The 18,067-nt window shown below is 39.4% G+C and overlaps 1 protein-coding gene across 1 annotated transcript in view; it reads left to right on the top strand.

The window, feature by feature from the left end:
- The window catches only part of FBN2 (fibrillin 2), a 303,194-nt gene that overhangs the window by 101,708 nt on the left and 183,419 nt on the right, over positions 1–18,067 (top strand). The window contains exon 7 of the mRNA XM_082258653.1: positions 5,173–5,298. Within this exon, the coding sequence (XP_082114779.1) occupies positions 5,173–5,298 (126 nt within the window). The remainder of the gene's footprint in view (positions 1–5,172; positions 5,299–18,067) is intronic.

The raw sequence follows: 18,067 nt of genomic DNA, 5'->3' as shown, positions 1-18,067 counted from the left end.
CCGATAAGGGTGGTCCCAGCGGCGGATTCGCCGCGAGATCACCCTCCGGGATGGCGGAAGGGGTGCCCCCCCCTCCCGCCGCGTCCCGGTCCTTTTCCCCGCTTATCGGACCCGCCGGCAGCGGGGAAAACGATTGGGTCCCGGATCCTCACAGACAGGATGTCGAGTGAGGAAAAGCTTGCCCTCACTCGACTCTATTGTCTTGGAGGATCGGAGCGATGGCAAATGTCGTTGTCGAGCAACCGGCTTAAAGGTCCCTTTTTTTTTGTCATTTTTTTTTTTTTCCTTTCTATCTTTATTAGTGTACTTGTGAGATCTGAGGACTTTTTGACCCCAGATCTCACAAAAAAGAGGTCCTGTCGTGCCTATTTCTATTATAAGGAATGTTTACATTCCTTGTATTAGAAATAAAAATGATCATTTTTTTTTTTTTTAAATAACGGTGTAAAAATAAAAAATAATAAATAAAATAAATAGTAAAAAAAAAAAAATTAAAGCGCCCTGTCCCCCGTTAGCTCGCGCGCAGAAGCGAACGCACACGGAAACCCCGCCCACATATGTAAACGGTGTTCAAACCACACATGTGAGGTATCGCCGCGATCGTTAGAGCGAGAGCAATAATTTGAGCCCTAGACCTCCTCTGTAACTCTAAGATGGCAACCTGTAGAAATTTTTAAAGTGTCGCCTATGGGGATTTTTAAGTACCAAAGTTTGTCGCCATTCCGTGAGCGTGCGCAATTTTGAACGATGACATGTTGGGTATCTATTTACTCGGCGTAACATTATCTTTCACATTATGGAAAAAAATTGGGCTAACTTTACTGGATTCTTATTTTTTAATTTAAAAAAGTGATTTTTTTCCAAAACAATTGCGTTTGGAAGACCGCTGCGCAAATATGGTGTGATAAAAAATATTACAATAATCTCCATTTTATTCTCTAGGGTCTCTGCTAAAAAAAAATATATAATGTTTGGGGGTTCTAAGTAGTTTTCTAGCAAAAACAACTGATTTTAGCTTATAAACACCAAATGTCAAAAATAGGCCTAGTAGGCAAGTGGTTAAAGAACTACGTGGGCGGGGACATTATTTAGCCTCACATTTCCTAATTGGCAAACAAAGGCCTACTATCACTGAAATAACTGATATTCAAGGCCCCTTTGGACTTCCCTTCTGGCAGGTCATTCAAATTCACCATTACTTGCGCTCTTTATCTAATCCAAAGTCATATAATATGAATATGACATCCCGGATACCCCTGTTTTCTTCTTACTCCATGTCTCTGATATGCCAATACGGACATACAGAAAAACCATATTGTAAAAGAAAAGAGGTAATTGGCGCTGCCTAAAAGGTATGTGGAAGATTAGGGTAAAACCAATAACTTATGTGCAGGAGATCCTCTTAGATATAAAAATTGATATAAATATAAATATAAAGTGCAATAATACAAAACAGTGCAATCAAAAATCAATATATATATACATATATATGTATTCTATGGAGACATAAAGTGCAATAGTGCAATACCAGTGCGCACACCACCAAAAATGTATATATTTGTGGTATATATAGAAAAAGTGATTGTAGTGAGGATAGCCGGTTTAAGAATCTGGCCAGTGAATCAACGGAAAAGTAATTAAATCCTTCCAATGCAATAAATTACTATGAAACTAAGTAGTAAAAAAATAAAAAATAAAACGGTGCAATTGATATAGTGAAATCCAAAATAAAATGTGTAAGTGAAATATGGTTCTAAACAGACCAATATAATATATAATCCGGGGGATGTAATAATCAATGAGTGATACTAAAGTGCTATTAGTGCGGATGGTCCAGATTAGGAAGTGCTAATCTTGGGACCCATGCTATAAAAAATGTAAGATTATAAATTTATATATAATTAATCTGTGACAGTAATCGAGAAATCAATCAATCGAATAAAATAAAAAAAGTCCATAAAAAGTCCATAAGGTGAGCTGTGACAATGATCAACTCTGTAGGTGATTATTATTTTTTTTTTTTAGGTGCTCCAGTTATTTAAGTGCTGGGTGTGGAGACAGTGCTCCCCTCTTATTCCCAATCTCTCCCGCACTCACCAGATAGCAGCACCCCTACAGGGGTAATCAGCGTATAGGACACAGATCCACTATCCGGTCATAAGGTTTTCATATGAGCTGATTCCTCTGGTGCAATATTCTTGGAGCCGTGTGTATCGTGGATATCATATATCAAATATATTCATAAGGAATATGTCCAGGGTGCCATAGGGGAAAAAGAGCCTCATATAGTGATGTATCGTTTAAAGTACTCTTTTTATACTTACTTGGTTTCTTGAAAATTCAGGAGGACAGATGGAATGGGTTATCGGCAGTTGGACTTTATTCACTTTATCCTATGTTCCCATGATTGTATAATCTCAAAATAAAGCACATAACTGTTGCTTTGGGTAGTTAGTGGAGACATATTTTGATGTCTGTTGCAGAATCTTTATGTAAATGTACATCACCACACTGTTATTCGATGCTTACCTGTTCTTGTTCATTGTGCTATATTTGTAACTGCCTGTCCATCTGTCTTTGTTTAAATAAAATATTTGAAAAAAACAAAAACGTTTTTTATACTGTACACTCTTCAATATTACCTTCTATGATTACTGGCCAGTTGAATTCTTAGTTCCACTGCACTGATTCTCTACATGTTTATGCATTCTTTTAAAGCCCAACTGAACTTTCAGTTTAAAGTGGTTTCAGACATAAAAAAATGAACAAAGCAGACTCCTCTATAGTGTGTACTAACCTGAATCCATAGCACGGATCCTGGATATGATTCCTCTCTGATCTCTCTGCTATCTGCATGAGTCACTCTTAAGATCTTAAAATTAAGCTGACACCACAGCCTCCTTAGAGATGCAGGAGTGCCAGTTTGAACAAGGCCTAAATGAGCTTAATACATTCAGGTGCATCAAAATAAAAGATATGCAAAGGAGAGTAGAAAAGCCTGTCCTCTACCAGCATTCTGCAGAGGGGAAGCCTTAAGCTGATTATATCAGAGCGCAGAATGCACTGTGTGTGCAACGCAAATTACGGTGTTCATCGAACGGCCTAACAGGCAAATGTTCAGCCCTAATTCATGCTTGGGCTGAACCATTCCTCCATCCCTATTATACCATTTTAACCATGTGTTGTTTTCTTGAGTTTTTTTTTTATTATTTTCTCTTTTGTATTTTTTATTACATTTTTGGCAGTGCGTGTTCACACGATTTGAAATAAACATGGAAGCAGATGAAGCAATCATTACAAATATTTTAATACTGGACTGAACTGTCATCTGCTGAGATGTCTTCTTTCTACTTGTTTACTTTGTACATGGCCTGAATACTTCAACAGAGAACAAAGAAATAACTAAGTGATAAAGTAATAGGCAGGAGGTGGATTGGTCAAAGGCTATAGCAGACATAAATAATGATTCCCCACTGTATTCTAAAAGTTCCTGCACCCCATTGATAGTGACATTCTAAGATCTTATTGTAAAACCTGCTAATTATGTTTTAAAGTATAACTTCAGGTATTTTGTTTTATTATTTTTGACCTTTAAAAGTGCCAATGGTCCCCCTAATAGGGCCAATCTTCACTTACCCCCTCCCCACTCCAGTGCTGTCCTTTAAAAAACAAAAAAAGTCCCTTTTAGTAACTAATTGCTAAAATACATGTTTATCTTGCATTTTTAGCTGACTGATCTAACTGCATAAATGCATTCTCATACAGAGATATTGGAGCATTAGTGGCATAAGTTAAAGGCTAACTTATTACCCTTATAACCCCACTTTCATGGGGAAAAAAATAGCAAATAGAGAACATTATTTTGGCGTATACAATTGTGACACAAGTCATATTGTAATTGAATGTTATTAAAAATTACCATTCCTTTTAAAATTTGCAGCCGCTGTAATTTTCTGTAAAATGCAATGCAATATGACTATTTGGAGTTGTTCTGTACACAGAATGTATACTGACCACACCCCAAAAAACATAATTTCCTGCTTGTGTGATTGTGCTTACTGATTTTCCCAGAAGTCTGCCTAAGATACAAGTCAGAGTTCAGGCATTCCCTGCAACAAAAATTTCATTTTTGGTAAGATACTCCTAATAGGAACACATTTAAAGGGATGCAGGCCCAGCAGATGTCCTTATTGGTGCTCTGCAGCTTCACAGCTGATTGATAATTATGAAACCACTGCCATTAGATTAATTTTCCCACATGGGCATAGAGAAACACAGAGGGATTTCTTCAAAATAAGAAAAGGTAGGAATCTGCAACAAAAGTTGTTATAATTCTTGCAATGTACATCATCCAGAGGTAAAAGTTTTTTAGATTAAAGATTACAGCTTATTATATTTTCAGCCGGTTATTCACCTTGTTTGCTCAAGCAGCCCCCTTTTCTATCTATCAATAAACATTTTACATTGATTTTGGAGATATAAAACAATGGCCATCTCCAGTATTGTAGATGACTCATGCTATGGTCATAACAGTCTGTTTGCCCTGTGACTCCGTCTCCCCCCCCCCCCCCCCCCACCTCAAATTACTAGAGTAGTGTTGACAAGCTTTAGGTGTTTCCACACCACTGCTTGCCCAATATTGCTATGTGGGAATACAAGAACCTTTATACAGCAGAGCAGGTAAATTGCAGGCCACTAGTGATTGGAAATATTTTGTGTTGAATTAATGAATGTAAAAATGAAAATGTGAAAATACTACGCTTCAGCTACTTTAATTAATCCCTATGTGATTTAGTTACGTTTATCCTGTCCTAGGAGAAACGATGTGGGGCAGTGAAAACATAGGCATTACAGATTAAGGTAATAGTTGTCTTTGCATTTTTTTATGTGCTTTTTTATACTTTACCTACACTGCCAGGTGCAAAGATAAGGAGCCCAAACTGGTCCTTCATTAAAGGGATTGCAACTTAGAGACAGAAAAGTTACACAAAACCCCCTACACATTTAGCTTAGGTAGGAACATGGCAAGCACATAGGAGCCAAATACCCAGCATATTACAGAAATATGAAAATAGTTCTGTGCATACATATAGTTCTAGTTTCCTTCTGCACAACCATAAGTTGCACTATACGTTTTGTTGTTTTTATTTACACTTATGTCCTACATTTTAGATGTTGATGAATGCCAAGCAATTCCAGGACTTTGTCAAGGAGGAACCTGCATCAACACAGATGGATCTTATGAGTGCAGATGTCCTGTTGGTCAGAAGCAGAGTGAAACATCTCAGAAATGTGAAGGTAAGAAACTTGTGTGACAGTTTATAGTGGAAGTCCTCTAACTAAGCCTAAATCTGCATCCATTCCCTTTCTAAATCATATTCTAACTACACTGTAATGGGAAGATGCTTATACTTTCCTGTTCTCATGGTGCTCCAGTCCAACCACATGATCTCCCCAGCAACCGACTTCAGAGAGGAGAGATTGCCAATAATGGCTTCAATGCCTGTGTGGTGATGTCACCCATAGGCTTACTATGGGACATATGTTGTTGGCTGTCCTTCCTCTCTCCTGAAAGCTGGATGCTGCGGGACGATCATTTGACTACAAAACCCTCAGATTAGGTTAGTATAAGCAATTTTCTTTCACAGGGTAATTAGAGTAGGAATTAGGAGGTGGGCAGGAACAGGTTTATGTTTAGTTAGATCAATAGTGGACTTCCACTTTATTTTAACAACACAATGACATTGGGATTGCCACTTTTAAAATACCGGTAATTATTATTATTATTATTATTATTATTATTATTCAGGATTTATATAGCACCAACAGTTTGCGCAGCGCTTAACAAAATGAAGGCAGACATTACAGTTACACTACAATTTGGAACAAAAGGAATCAGAGGGCCCTGCTCGTTAGAGCTTACAATCTAAAAGGGAGGGTCAATTGATACAAAAGGCAATAGCTGTGGGGGATGAGCTGATGGAGCAAGTGAAACAGCGTTATTAGTTGGTAGCCGGGTAGGCTTCTTTAAAGAGAAGGGTTTTGAGGGATCGTCTAAAGATGGATAGATTAGGGGACAGTCGGACAGATTGGGGTAGGGAGTTCCAAAGAATGGGAGAAGCTCTGGAGAAATCCTGGAGGCGAGCATGGGAAGAGGTGACAAGGGAGCTAGAGAGCAGGAGGTCTTGGGAGGACCGAAGAGAGCGGCTAGGTTGATATTTTGAAATCAGGTTAGTGATGTAGCTGGGGGCAGAGTTGTGGATGGCTTTGTAAACTATTGTTAGCACTTTGAATTTTATTTGTTGGGTGAGTGGAAGCCAATGAAGGGATTGGCAGAGAGGGTTGGAGGACACTGAACGGTTGGTAAGGTGGATAAGTCTTGCAGCAGCATTCATTATGGATTGAAGGGGGGATAATCTATGCAAGGGTAATCCAATGAGGAGGGAGTTGCAATAGTCAAGGCGAGAGATAACCAGGGCATGAATTAAAAGCTTGGTAATCATTATGTTTCTTCTGACTAATAGTGCAATTATCTATGCAATAATAGCACCCATTTTGTCTGTTAATTGAGAATTCATAAGAACAGATTTCCTACTCTATCTAAAGTTAAAGAAACATTTTTTGCTATAGATGTGAGATATTTCCATAATTAGAAGCAGTTATATTGGTGAGCCTTTTTCATTGATATACAGTATTTGCATGAAATAACTTTATCACTGTACTAACAACTCCTGCAATTTATAATGTCTTGAAATATTCAAATGTACGCACTTGTTTTTGGACCAAATACAAGTAGCCTAATTATCAAACTCTACAAACATCTATAAGCAAATGTAGCGATGGCTCCTTCTGAGCGACTGGAAATAACTGGATTTTCCTACATGTTCCAACCTGACTGTTTGAAGAATAAGCTTATCTGCATCTTTAGGGCTCATTGATAGTGGAGCATGGATTTTGATATCTGCTCTTCATTATGCTTTGCTTGTCTGGGCATGCTGCAGTCCACTCATAAAATGTGGGAATGTTGGAATGGGGGCTGTGATGTGTAGCTTGTGGTGCTGCGTGGAGTTCTCTTGCTTAAAGCAGCAGAATGATCTCAGAGATTTTAGGAGAATATGTTATGTGACTTTATCAGGTCACATGCCCAGGCTCTCTTCATGATTAGGTATGGATGTTAAAATGGTGTGGGTCCCCTCAAATTCCATACCTGACCCACAATTCTGGTATGAATTTTAAGAGGGAGTCCTACACAAAAACAAATTACATGCCCCCCCCCATTAGTACCAGACCATTAACTGAGCTGAGGGGGGGGGGTTTCTTGCAAAACACTGAGTGACTCATAGCGATGAGGAGAAGGACCATTGGGCCAGGGTTATGGGGTCCTGTGGGTTGGGTGCTTATCAGAACCTTTAAAAATGAGGGAGCTCATCCCTGGGTAAATGAATAAGGGGTGCAAGGTACACATACTTCTTCACACAAAAAATGTGAAAAGTGTAAATAACGATATACACATTTTGAGAAGTCCCTAAAAGAAAAAAAAAACTCAAGAAAAGTCCAACAACATAAATTGATTGTCAATCACATCATCCGTTGATGCAGATCCTCATCAATCATGTTTAGCGCTGGCCGCTGCCCACTGAAATAAAAAACAAATTGACCAATGGATACATCTAAACCCATTGCGCTGCTGTAAATTATATCTCTTATTAAGAGGCAGGAACTCCCAGTTTATTTAATTGACCAAATATGGCCATGAACATATTTGGTCAATGAGATTGCCCAAATATGGCCATGTGGCCATATTCTGTCAGAGATGTCAACTACTATCCTTGCCCCTTTGTTTACATGGCTTAGTATTCCCCACTGGGTGATATCACTGGTTGCTTTGGTTGCTTTGGACGCAACAGGTGCTGGCACCTACTGCTTCCTGAACAAATGATTCAGGAAGCCAAACAGGTAAACAGGCTTCCATGGAGAGGGCAGAAGGTGGTGAGTGATAAGTGAGAGGGTGGGCTCATATTGTATTCACATTTGTCTCCATGGGTACTATTCCTTAAAATAGACTGTAAAGAAGGAAAACCACCTCCAAACCTCCTAAACTAAATTGAAAAGGAGGGGAGGATAACAACTGGACTTTTATTGTTTCACATGGAGACAATAAATATACAGCCATTTAAAAGAGCTCAATTGATAGTGTTATTATATCTCTCATATAAAATAAGTCCTTAAAAGCAATTATTATTACACAATCAGTATACAACAATATAGTTGCATGACTTTACATATGTGAGATGGTCACAATCTCCTAGAATACATGAAGTCAAATATAGCACTAAAGATTGGCATGTTTTACAACTGTGCACTTCTTCAAGATCCACACCACAAAATCTCCATGACCTAGGCAAATGACCATATGAGGTACCAAAAACCAAGGACTGAAAAGGTTCATATTCAATTGCCATGATGGAAAAGAGAGGGGAGGAAGGGAGGAGAGGAAAGACACAAAAGTACAAACCAATAGAACAGGGATAGTTTCTAGACCAGCAGGACACTGATGTACACAAAGTCCAAAAAAGACGTCCACACTACGTAGAAATTGACTACCCAGGCAAAAAAAAAACAAACTCCAATATGACTGGCAGTTTCTGTTACTAACAGCCAGAAAGATAAGGAATTTGGTCAGGAAGCAAGATGGCGCCTTAGTGTTTGGTGGAAAGGTGGTGAGTGAGTGGCTGCACAGTAGAAGTGGCTGCTGTTAACTCCTACAATGTCAGAAGGCAGTAGCTCATTGCTGTATCCATCATCTATAAAGCAGGCAGAGCAGGGATGATTTTTACCAGAAGAAAACATTTGCAGACAATGAGATGCAAACCGTAGAACTATGGTTTTATACTACAAACCTGTGCTGCAGCACGTAATTATAAGTGCATCTGCACTTACCATTTTCTCTTACCCCCCCTGCAAAGTCCAATAAATATGTGTTGTTCCTGCCAGTGAAGTCAACCAAATGCAGCTTCCTGTAAGGTGTGGCAATGATGCTGGGTTACTTGTAAATTCAGAGAAGATTTTCCATTCTCATGTAAGCTATGCTTGGTTGCACGACCATAGGATGAGAAAAAATGAATGTGGATGTGGCTTTTAGCATTGTCATTGCTTATGTCACTGCAGGGGGGTGGCTTTGGCCGTAGTATACTTGGATTTTGTTAAAGCTTTTGTCACAGTTCCCCACACAGAGCTAATGTGTAAGGTAAAGTCTACAGGCTTGGAAAAATCAGTTTGTAAATGGAGAGAAAACTGGCTAAAAGACAGAATTCAGAGAGTAGTGGTTATTGATTCTTACGCCCTTACTTTTTAATATCTTTATAAATGATATAGGGTCTGGGATTAAAAGTACCATTTCAGTCTTTGCAGATGACATTAAGCTAGGCAGTCGAATAACTTCCTTACAGAATGTCTCCAACTTACAAGCCAACCTCAATGCACTGTTTATTTAGGCAACTATATGGCAAATGAGGTTTAATGTTGATAAATGTAAAGTTTTGCACTCAGGGGCAACTGGGGGAATCCATAGTGGAGCAGGATCTGGGGGTTTTGGTAGATCATAAGCTTAATAATAGCATGCAATTCCAAGCTGCTGTTTCCAAAGCGAACAAAGTCCTTTCTTGTATTAACAGAGGCATGGACTCCAGAGAGAGAGAGATATAATTTTGCCCCATACAAATCAGTAGTAAGACTACATCTGGAATATGCAGTTCAGTTTTGAGTACTGGTTCTCCAAAAGGATATTCAGGAACAGGAGAAAGTGCAGAGAAGGGCAACTAAACTGATAAGAGGCATGGATGAACTCAGCTATGAGGAAATTAATGTATTCTCTCTTGAGAAGAGGAGATTAAGGGGGGATATGATCAACATGTACACAAACATAAGAGGTCTGTATACAGAACTTGGTGTTGAATTAATAATTTTAAGGTCATCACAGAGGACAAGGGGGCACTCTTTATGTCTAGAGGAAAAGAGATTATGTCTCCAAATATGGAAAGGTTTCTAAACAGTAAGAGCTGTGAAAATGTGGAATATATTCCCTCCAGAGGTGGTTCTGGCCAGCTCAGTAGATTGCTTTAAAAAAGGCCTGGATTCTTTCCTATGTAGCACTTTCCTAGCTAGGTAGGTGCTAGATAAAGCATGTATTGCTCCTGCTGCTTATCAGGGGAGCCTGATCTATTAGGTTGCCTGTCACATGTTAACAGGTGTGATTCACTGGGTCTTGGGAAGTGTCCCCACTGCATCCAATGATGGAGCTTGTTGGACAGTGGAGGAGACCTAGCCAGTGACACATTATGTTTTATGGCAGTCCCAGTGGAAGGGCATTCTGCAATGCATCCTGAGATTGGCCATAAATACTGAGGGGACATGTGACAGGGCGTCTTAGGCGGGAAGCAGAGTCCCAGGAGGAGGTGGACGGCTGTCTCTCCTCCTGCAGAGTGTGAGGAAGGTGGTCTTAGGCGGTCGGCCTAGTGAACCAGGTGTGGAGCTGAGCTGCAGAGGATCCGGCGTAACTGATGGTGGAGCTGCTAGAGTCTCTTGAGAAAAACAGTGTCCGTGAGTACTGAGGGACCTGCCAATGGGTCTGGCCCAGGAAGGGGGACCACTTCAGTGAAGTCAGGGGATCAAGGAGCTAGCTCACACAGAGAGTATGACAGTAAAGGGGGTGCCATTTAAAAAGCCCTGAAGAATAGGAACAAAAAGGGGGTGCCAGGAAGGACCCTGAAGTGTGTTCTGCAGTACAGTACAGCTTGTCTAAAGTGGTTCATTTATCACTACTTCATCGCTATTGACAAGGTGAAGCAGCGGCCTTGCTACATTCAAGTGCAGTTAAACGTCTCAGCAAATTGTGCATAGTGTATTCAAGTTGGAGTATCCCACTCATTCCCTTCTCCTATCCAAGTTCCCAATAAAGCAACAAAAAAACCAAACTCCTAGACTGTTTCTTGACTGAGCCAAGCACTTTAAAGTCGCTAAACTATTGTACTGTTGCTATGGGTAACCCAGGGGAACCCGTCACCAGCAACTCCCAAGGGAGTAGTGCTACACCTAATTAAACATAATATAACTTGGTACTCGCATTTATAGGTAAATTTGATCCAGGGAATATCTGATTGCCTCTCAGGGGGGGGGATAAGGAAGGGATTTTTGTAGGTATAAGATTGTGTATATGGGATTGCATGGTAGTGTTTTATTTTTTAATTTATTGATTGAGCTAGATGGACGTGTGCTTTTTTTTCACCCTGACTAACTATGTAACTATGATTTACAAGTTTAAAGCTTGTTAGACAGCACCTGTCTACACTTTTCCCACTGCTTGCTGGATTACCAAAACACTGCCTCAGATGCTAAAAAACCTCTGATTATAGGCTACAATGTCTGGAATTGGGAGCATGTAAGACACAAATAAGAAGGATTTTGCTCAGTCAGAGATGATAGAGGACTTTTTTTGCTTGTTCATCACATAGTAATTAGACTTAGTACTTACTTATAGCTTGTCATCCAGGAGCCTTTAATGTACTCTGCAAGCTTCAGGCTCCAAAATGCTAAGCACATCTATAAAGCACATTACTGTAAAACAGTATGCCCATACCACTACTTTTTATATCAGCCCCTTGGTCTGCTTTAAGGCAAGATTGAACAGTAAGCTAATATTCATTTCTTCCACATTCCCATTGTTCCATTGCTCTGCATGTTGTTAAACATTTCTTCATAAAGGAACAAAGTGTACAGTATTTTATAGATGTATCCCCTTAAATGACCTGCAGCGTAACTCTGGCCCTTGCTCAGTCTGGGCTCGTGTACGCATTCAGCAAGTGTGGTCCAAGCCAGCACTCTGCAAACAGAGCTGGTGTACACGGTATAAACATCTCACTTCACTAATGCCAACAATTCTGCATGAACACAGCTGAAATCTGTTAAGTGTACAGGCAGGGGTGATTATAGTAAAGTTCATTTATAACAGGAATGCTTTTTTTCTGGGTACAGAAAGTCAAATTTTGTCTTTCCAAACCTTTGTTCCAGGGTGCCTGTTTCATTGAAACTTATGATGCACTCCAGATTTAACTTGATAGCGTTTAATACACCTGCAACCTTTTGAAAAGCCAAGTATTTCCAGAATTTTAAGTTGTACTCCCACTATTGGAACTATTTTTTAGACGTCTGTTGTATTTTTAGGATTTTAAAGGTCATCCACATTTTGTATTGAGTTTTTTTAGCATGGCCTCGGTTAACTTTGCTTGGCCTTAACCCCCCTTTTAGATAATTCCTTAATTGTTCTTTTTTAGTAATCCTTTATTAAGTGGACTATTTAATAATAGTTATAACTGCAACACAGGCAAAAAATTGTCAGTTAAATTATCCTCAGCTTCACATATCTTTATCTATCTACCTGTAAACATATGCATACATAGAATGAGAGGATGTAGTACCAAAGAGCAATATTCACAAACTTGAAATTTTGTATTTTGCCTGTCTGGTTATGCTAGGGCACTTACGACCTCATAGAACATGATGGGGGTGAAAGAAGTTCATTGCTTTATGGACCTTTCTGTAGGATCTGTATGGTCTAAGACTGGAAAATCTTTATAAATAACATGATGCCTACAAAAACTTTTGTGGATTTTAATTTTTATGATAATTCCATAATATAGTTAGTAATGAAAAGATGGGGAAAGGGGTGGAGCCTGTATGCTGTATAAGGCAACAAACACTTTAAACAGTATCTACGGGTTTACAATTTTTTTTATAATTATCTTTCTTAATTTTACCTTGTAAGGCTGTCTTTGTCCTGGTCAAGCAAATGCAGGCAGGGACAGCAATGCAAACTGGGTTCTACCTTTATTTAAAAAAAAGGTAGTTCTAGGCTTATACACCACCTTGTCCCCATGCAATCCTGTGGCCATAGGGTGCCTTCCCTTCCTTAAATCTTCATTTAAGGTTGCATATATCAGAAAGGTATTTTGGAGAGGTTCTGTGAAGCCGAGATTTTTTTTTTACCCCATAAGTAGTAAATTGTTCAGTAGGTAGTGAAGCTTTTCTTTTCTTGATATATAATTAGTGTAGCGCTGCAATTACCAAAAAAAATGTAACTAGGACCAAAATCCCAGTGTCTGTGAATATTCAAAAATAACAGGAAAACATACATAAATATATATATATATATGTAAAATATATGTAAAAAAAAAACTATAACTAAAATTATATATAAGTATAGGAACTGTAGCTACAATCCCAATGCTGCAAGAATCAAAACATTTTCATAAAGATAAAAGTACTATAAAGTCCAGCACAAACCACAGGTCGGTTCATAATTTGTAAATTAAGTAAATCAAAATCTTCTTCCCTGTATTTGTGACCAGAATCCCTGTGCTGCAACTCACGATACTGTTAATAGCTTAACATATAGTAAAATCCCAACACCTCCAGTGTGGTAGGTGAACTCTCATCTTCAAAAAAAGACCTTACAGATAAAGGCACTCTTTCCCCATTCTTGGGGTCTCAAATAGATCTCCCAGGATCAACTTCCCCTCCTATTTTCAACAGTCAGGTGCTGCTTCTTTAAGCCACTTAACTTGCGGGTATGGACACTGTGCGTGCTTAGGATAACATATCGCCCACCATAGAGTAGTCATTTCCAGTTGAGTTTTTTGCAAAGAATAAAACATAGAAACACTCATATTAACATAATGCTTTCCAAGCATGTACTGTACAGTGACATATCGGGATCTCATCTGGCTTCCGACATCCAGCTCACTCCCATCACTCAGAGTTTTTCCCCTAATGTGTTGTACCACGTATCACGTGCCTTGTTCCTCCCATGCCCAAAGCAGCCACTTGCAATGCTCCATTTTCCTCTTCCTCCTCCTCCTTCTTAAGGGTACATTACAGACAATTTAATTTAATATTGCTGCTTATGTGCCCTTTTCCACTAATGATTTTTTTCCCTCCTCCTTAAGGGTGTAGAGCACCTGCTTTCCTTTCTAGTGCTGCTCATGCACCCCTTTTCCTCTCCTTTCCTGCTCTTAAGGGCACAGAACAGCGCACATTTATTGTTGCTACTCATTTGCCCTTTTTTAACTTCTCAAGCCTGTGCAAAACCACAATGTCAGGTACTCAGTCACTATTATTTTGCCCAAAAGGCCATATGCCAGCTGCTTTTACATTACACAGTAGGCCATCCATGCTCTCCACCAGCAAGTGGTACAGCTACAGGGGGAAAACCTATGGCCATAGTTTACCCATCTCTCCATAACACAAGGGGAAGGAAAGGTAGCAGTAAATAGTGGAGGGAATCTTACACACTATTTACTGCTACCTCTCAATAGTGGAGGGAATCTTACAGCCAGGGGTAAGGACAGGCAGCAGCAATATTTAGTGTATAATCCTATGGCCATAAGCTGCCTACCCTTTTCCTTTACAAAAAAAAGATCAGGCAGGCCTTAAAGCAGAGTTCCACCTAAACGTGGAACTTCCGCTCTTTTGTTTCCTCTCCCCCTCTGGTGCCACATTTGGCACCTTTCAGGGGGGAGGGGGGAACGGGTACCCCTTGGAAGTTCGGCCCCCTCCTCCCTCCTCTGCCGCCGAGCCAATAGGATTGCACAGCGCGCTTTACGCTTTCGCAGTAGGGACCCGCCCGTGAAGCTGCAAGGCTTCACTGCTGGGTTCCCTTACCAGCAATGGCGGCGGCAGCACCCGATAGCCAATGGATACATATACAGCCAACATCGCTGGACTCCAGGACAGGTAGGTGTCCTAATATTAAAAGTCAGCAGCTACAGTATGGAGGGGAAGGCGGAACACCGCTTTAAGTGAAAGGCAGAGATTCTGCATTCAGAGGTAGTAGTATTTATTTATGATTATTTTTCTTTATTTGTGTATTTATTTTAAATGTATTTATTATTATTATTATTAGTAGTAGTAGTAGTAATAGTAGTAGTATTATTATTATTATTACTAGTAGTAGTATTAGTAGTAATAGTAGTAGTAGTAGTAGTAGTAGTGGTAGTAGTATTAACACCCTAACCCTAACAAAAAAATAAATAAATATTAAAAAAACCCTAAACCCCAATCCTAACACTAACCTAACACTAATTCTAAACCCTTGCTCTAAGTAAAAAAAAAAAAAAAAAAAAAATAATAATAAATGAATAACAATAATGAAGGAAAAGCTAAAAAAGCTGAACTACCTAGCAACAAATGATGCAACAGATGAATGTTTTCTCTATTGGCTAATAGAAAAATGGCAAAGCTCATAAAAGCTTGCCAAAATCACACAAAAAATGCGGTGAAAACGCTCAAAAATGCTACGCTCTGGTGTGAATGCAGTCTTAAAGAAAAGGCCTTTTTTTCAAGATATTTATTAAACAGTACCACAACTACAAACAAGTTAGGCAGTAACATAATACATCAATGGATTTGTAAAATTGACATGGTATATATTATTAGGTACAAAATTAGCGATTTTTAGTGGAACTGCAACATTTCGGCGGACAGATAGGACACCTAACTGACACTTTGACACTTTTGAGGGATCCGGTGACATTATAACAGTAATCAGTGCTAAAAATATGCACTGTTACTGTACTAATGACATTGGCAGGGAAGGGGTTAACATCAGGGGTGATCAAAGGGTTAAGTGTGTCCCTAGGGGGTGCTTACTAACTGTGTGGGGGATGGACTCACTAGATGAGCACAGAGATCTTTGTTCCTAAATAGCAGGAACAGAAGATCCCTGTGTCCATCTCTGACAGAATGGCGATCTGCCTTGTTTACATCTGCAGACCGCCGTTCTGTCTCTCTGGGGAGCTGTGACGTGGAAATGATGTCCCCTGGACCCACTGATTGGCTCTCCCTGTGGCCAATCAGCACGCACACATGCCCCCACTGGCTATTGTGCAAAATGACATACAGGTACGTTGTTTTGCTCAATAGAGCCGACCTGCCACAGTATTTGTACTGCATCCGGTCGGCAAGTGGTTAAAAAAAAAAAAAAAAAACACGAGACTTTACAATCACTTTAACCACTTGCCTACTAGGCCTATTTTTGACATGTGGTGTTTACAAGCTAAAATCAGTTGTTTTTGCTAGAAAACTACTTAGAACCCCCAAACATTATATATATTTTTTAGCAGAGACCCTAGAGAATAAAATGGAGATTATTGCAATATTTTTTATCACACCGTATTTGCGCAGCGGTCTTCCAAACGCAATTTTTTTGGAAAAAATTCACTTTTTTTAATTAAAAAATAAGAATCCAGTAAAGTTAGCCCAATTTTTTTCCATAATGTGAAAGATAATGTTACCCCGAGTAAATTGATACCCAACAAGTCATGCTTCAAAATTGCGCACGCTCACGGAATGGTGACAAACTTTGGTACTTAAAAATCCCCATAGGCGACACTTTAAACATTTCTACAGGTTGCCATCTTAGAGTTACAGAGTAGGTCTAGGGCTCAAATTATTGCTCTCACTCTAACGATCGCGGCGATACCTCACATGTGTGGTTTGAACACCGTTTACCTATGTGGGCGGGGTTTCTGTATGCGTTCGCTTCTGCGCGCGAGCTAATGGGGACAGGGCGCTTTAATTTTTTTTTTTTTTAACTATTTATTTTATTTATTATTTTTTATTTTTACACCGTTTTAAAAAAAAAAAAAAAATGGATCATTTTTATTTCTATTACAAGGAATGTAAACATTCCTTGTAATAGAAATAGGCACGACAGGAGCTCTTTTTTGTGAGATCTGGGGTCAAAAAGTCCTCAGATTTCACAAGTACACTAATAAAGATAGGAAAAAAAAAATGAAAAAAAAAAAATGAAAAAAAAAAAATGAAAAAAAAAAAAAGGGACCTTTAAGCCAGTGGCTAGGCAACAACATTTGCCGTCGCTCCTGTCCTCCAAGACCATAGAGTCGAGTGAGGGCAAGCTTGCCCTCACTCGACATCCTGTCTGTGAGGATCCGGGACCCGATCATTTTCCCCGCTGCCGGCGGGTCCGGTAAGCGGGGAAAAGGACCGGGACACGGCGGGAGGAGGGGGGGTCTCCTCTTCCGCCATCCTGGAGGGTGATCCCGCGGCGAATCTGCCGCTGGGACCACCCTTATCGAAAAGCCGATCGCCTGCAGTTTAAAAAATTACCAGGGTTATGGCAGCTATCTGCTGCCATTACACCAGTATTTAAGTTTAAATGCAGGACATATATATACAGTGGCCGGTAGGGAGGTGGTTAAGCAAGGATCTACTTGGGACTATTCCTTAATTGCTCTTACTATCCAAGGCCCTATGCAATCTGTGACTAATCTACTGAGCAGAAATGAATATAGCCATGTAAAAACGTATCAAACTTTACTAATTTTAACCACTTTCAAACCGGAGGATTTGGCTGCTCAATTATCAGGCCCTATTTTGCAATTCGGCACTGCGTGACCTTGGACAATTGCGTGGTCGTGCAATGCTGTACCCAAACTAAATTGATGTCCTTTTTTTCCCCACAAATAGAGCTTTCTTTTGGTGGTATTTGATCACCTGTGAGATTTTTATTTTTTTTGCTATAAACAAAAAATGAGCGACAATTTTGAAAAAATAACAATATTTTTCACATACTTTTATATGAAATTCTCAAAAAAAAAATGTAAAAATCAAATTTTTTTAACATTTTAGGCCAATTTGTTTTCTGCTACATATTTTTGGTAAAAAAAATCGCAATAAGTGTATTTTTATTGGTTTGCGCAAAAGTTATTGTGTTTACTAACTACGGGAAAGGTTTTTTTTCATTTCATTTTTATAATTTTTATTGTTTTTTTTTTTTTTACTAGTAATAGCGGCGATCTGCGATTTTTTGCAGGACTACGACATTGTGGCGGACAGATCGGACCCCTAACTGACATTTTTGACACTTTTGGGGGTATCAGTGACATTACTACAGTAATCAGTGCTAAAAATATGCACTGTTACTGTAAAAATGACGCTGGCAAGGAAGGGATTAACAGTATGGGTGATCAAGGGGTTAAATGTGACCCTAGGG

The sequence above is a fragment of the Pelophylax lessonae genome (assembly GCF_965119305.1).
Source record: "Pelophylax lessonae genome assembly, chromosome: 1".
NCBI lineage: Eukaryota > Metazoa > Chordata > Amphibia > Anura > Ranidae > Pelophylax > Pelophylax lessonae.
The sequence above is the reverse complement of the archived record's forward strand: the minus strand, read 5'-3'. Positions and strand labels throughout refer to the sequence as shown.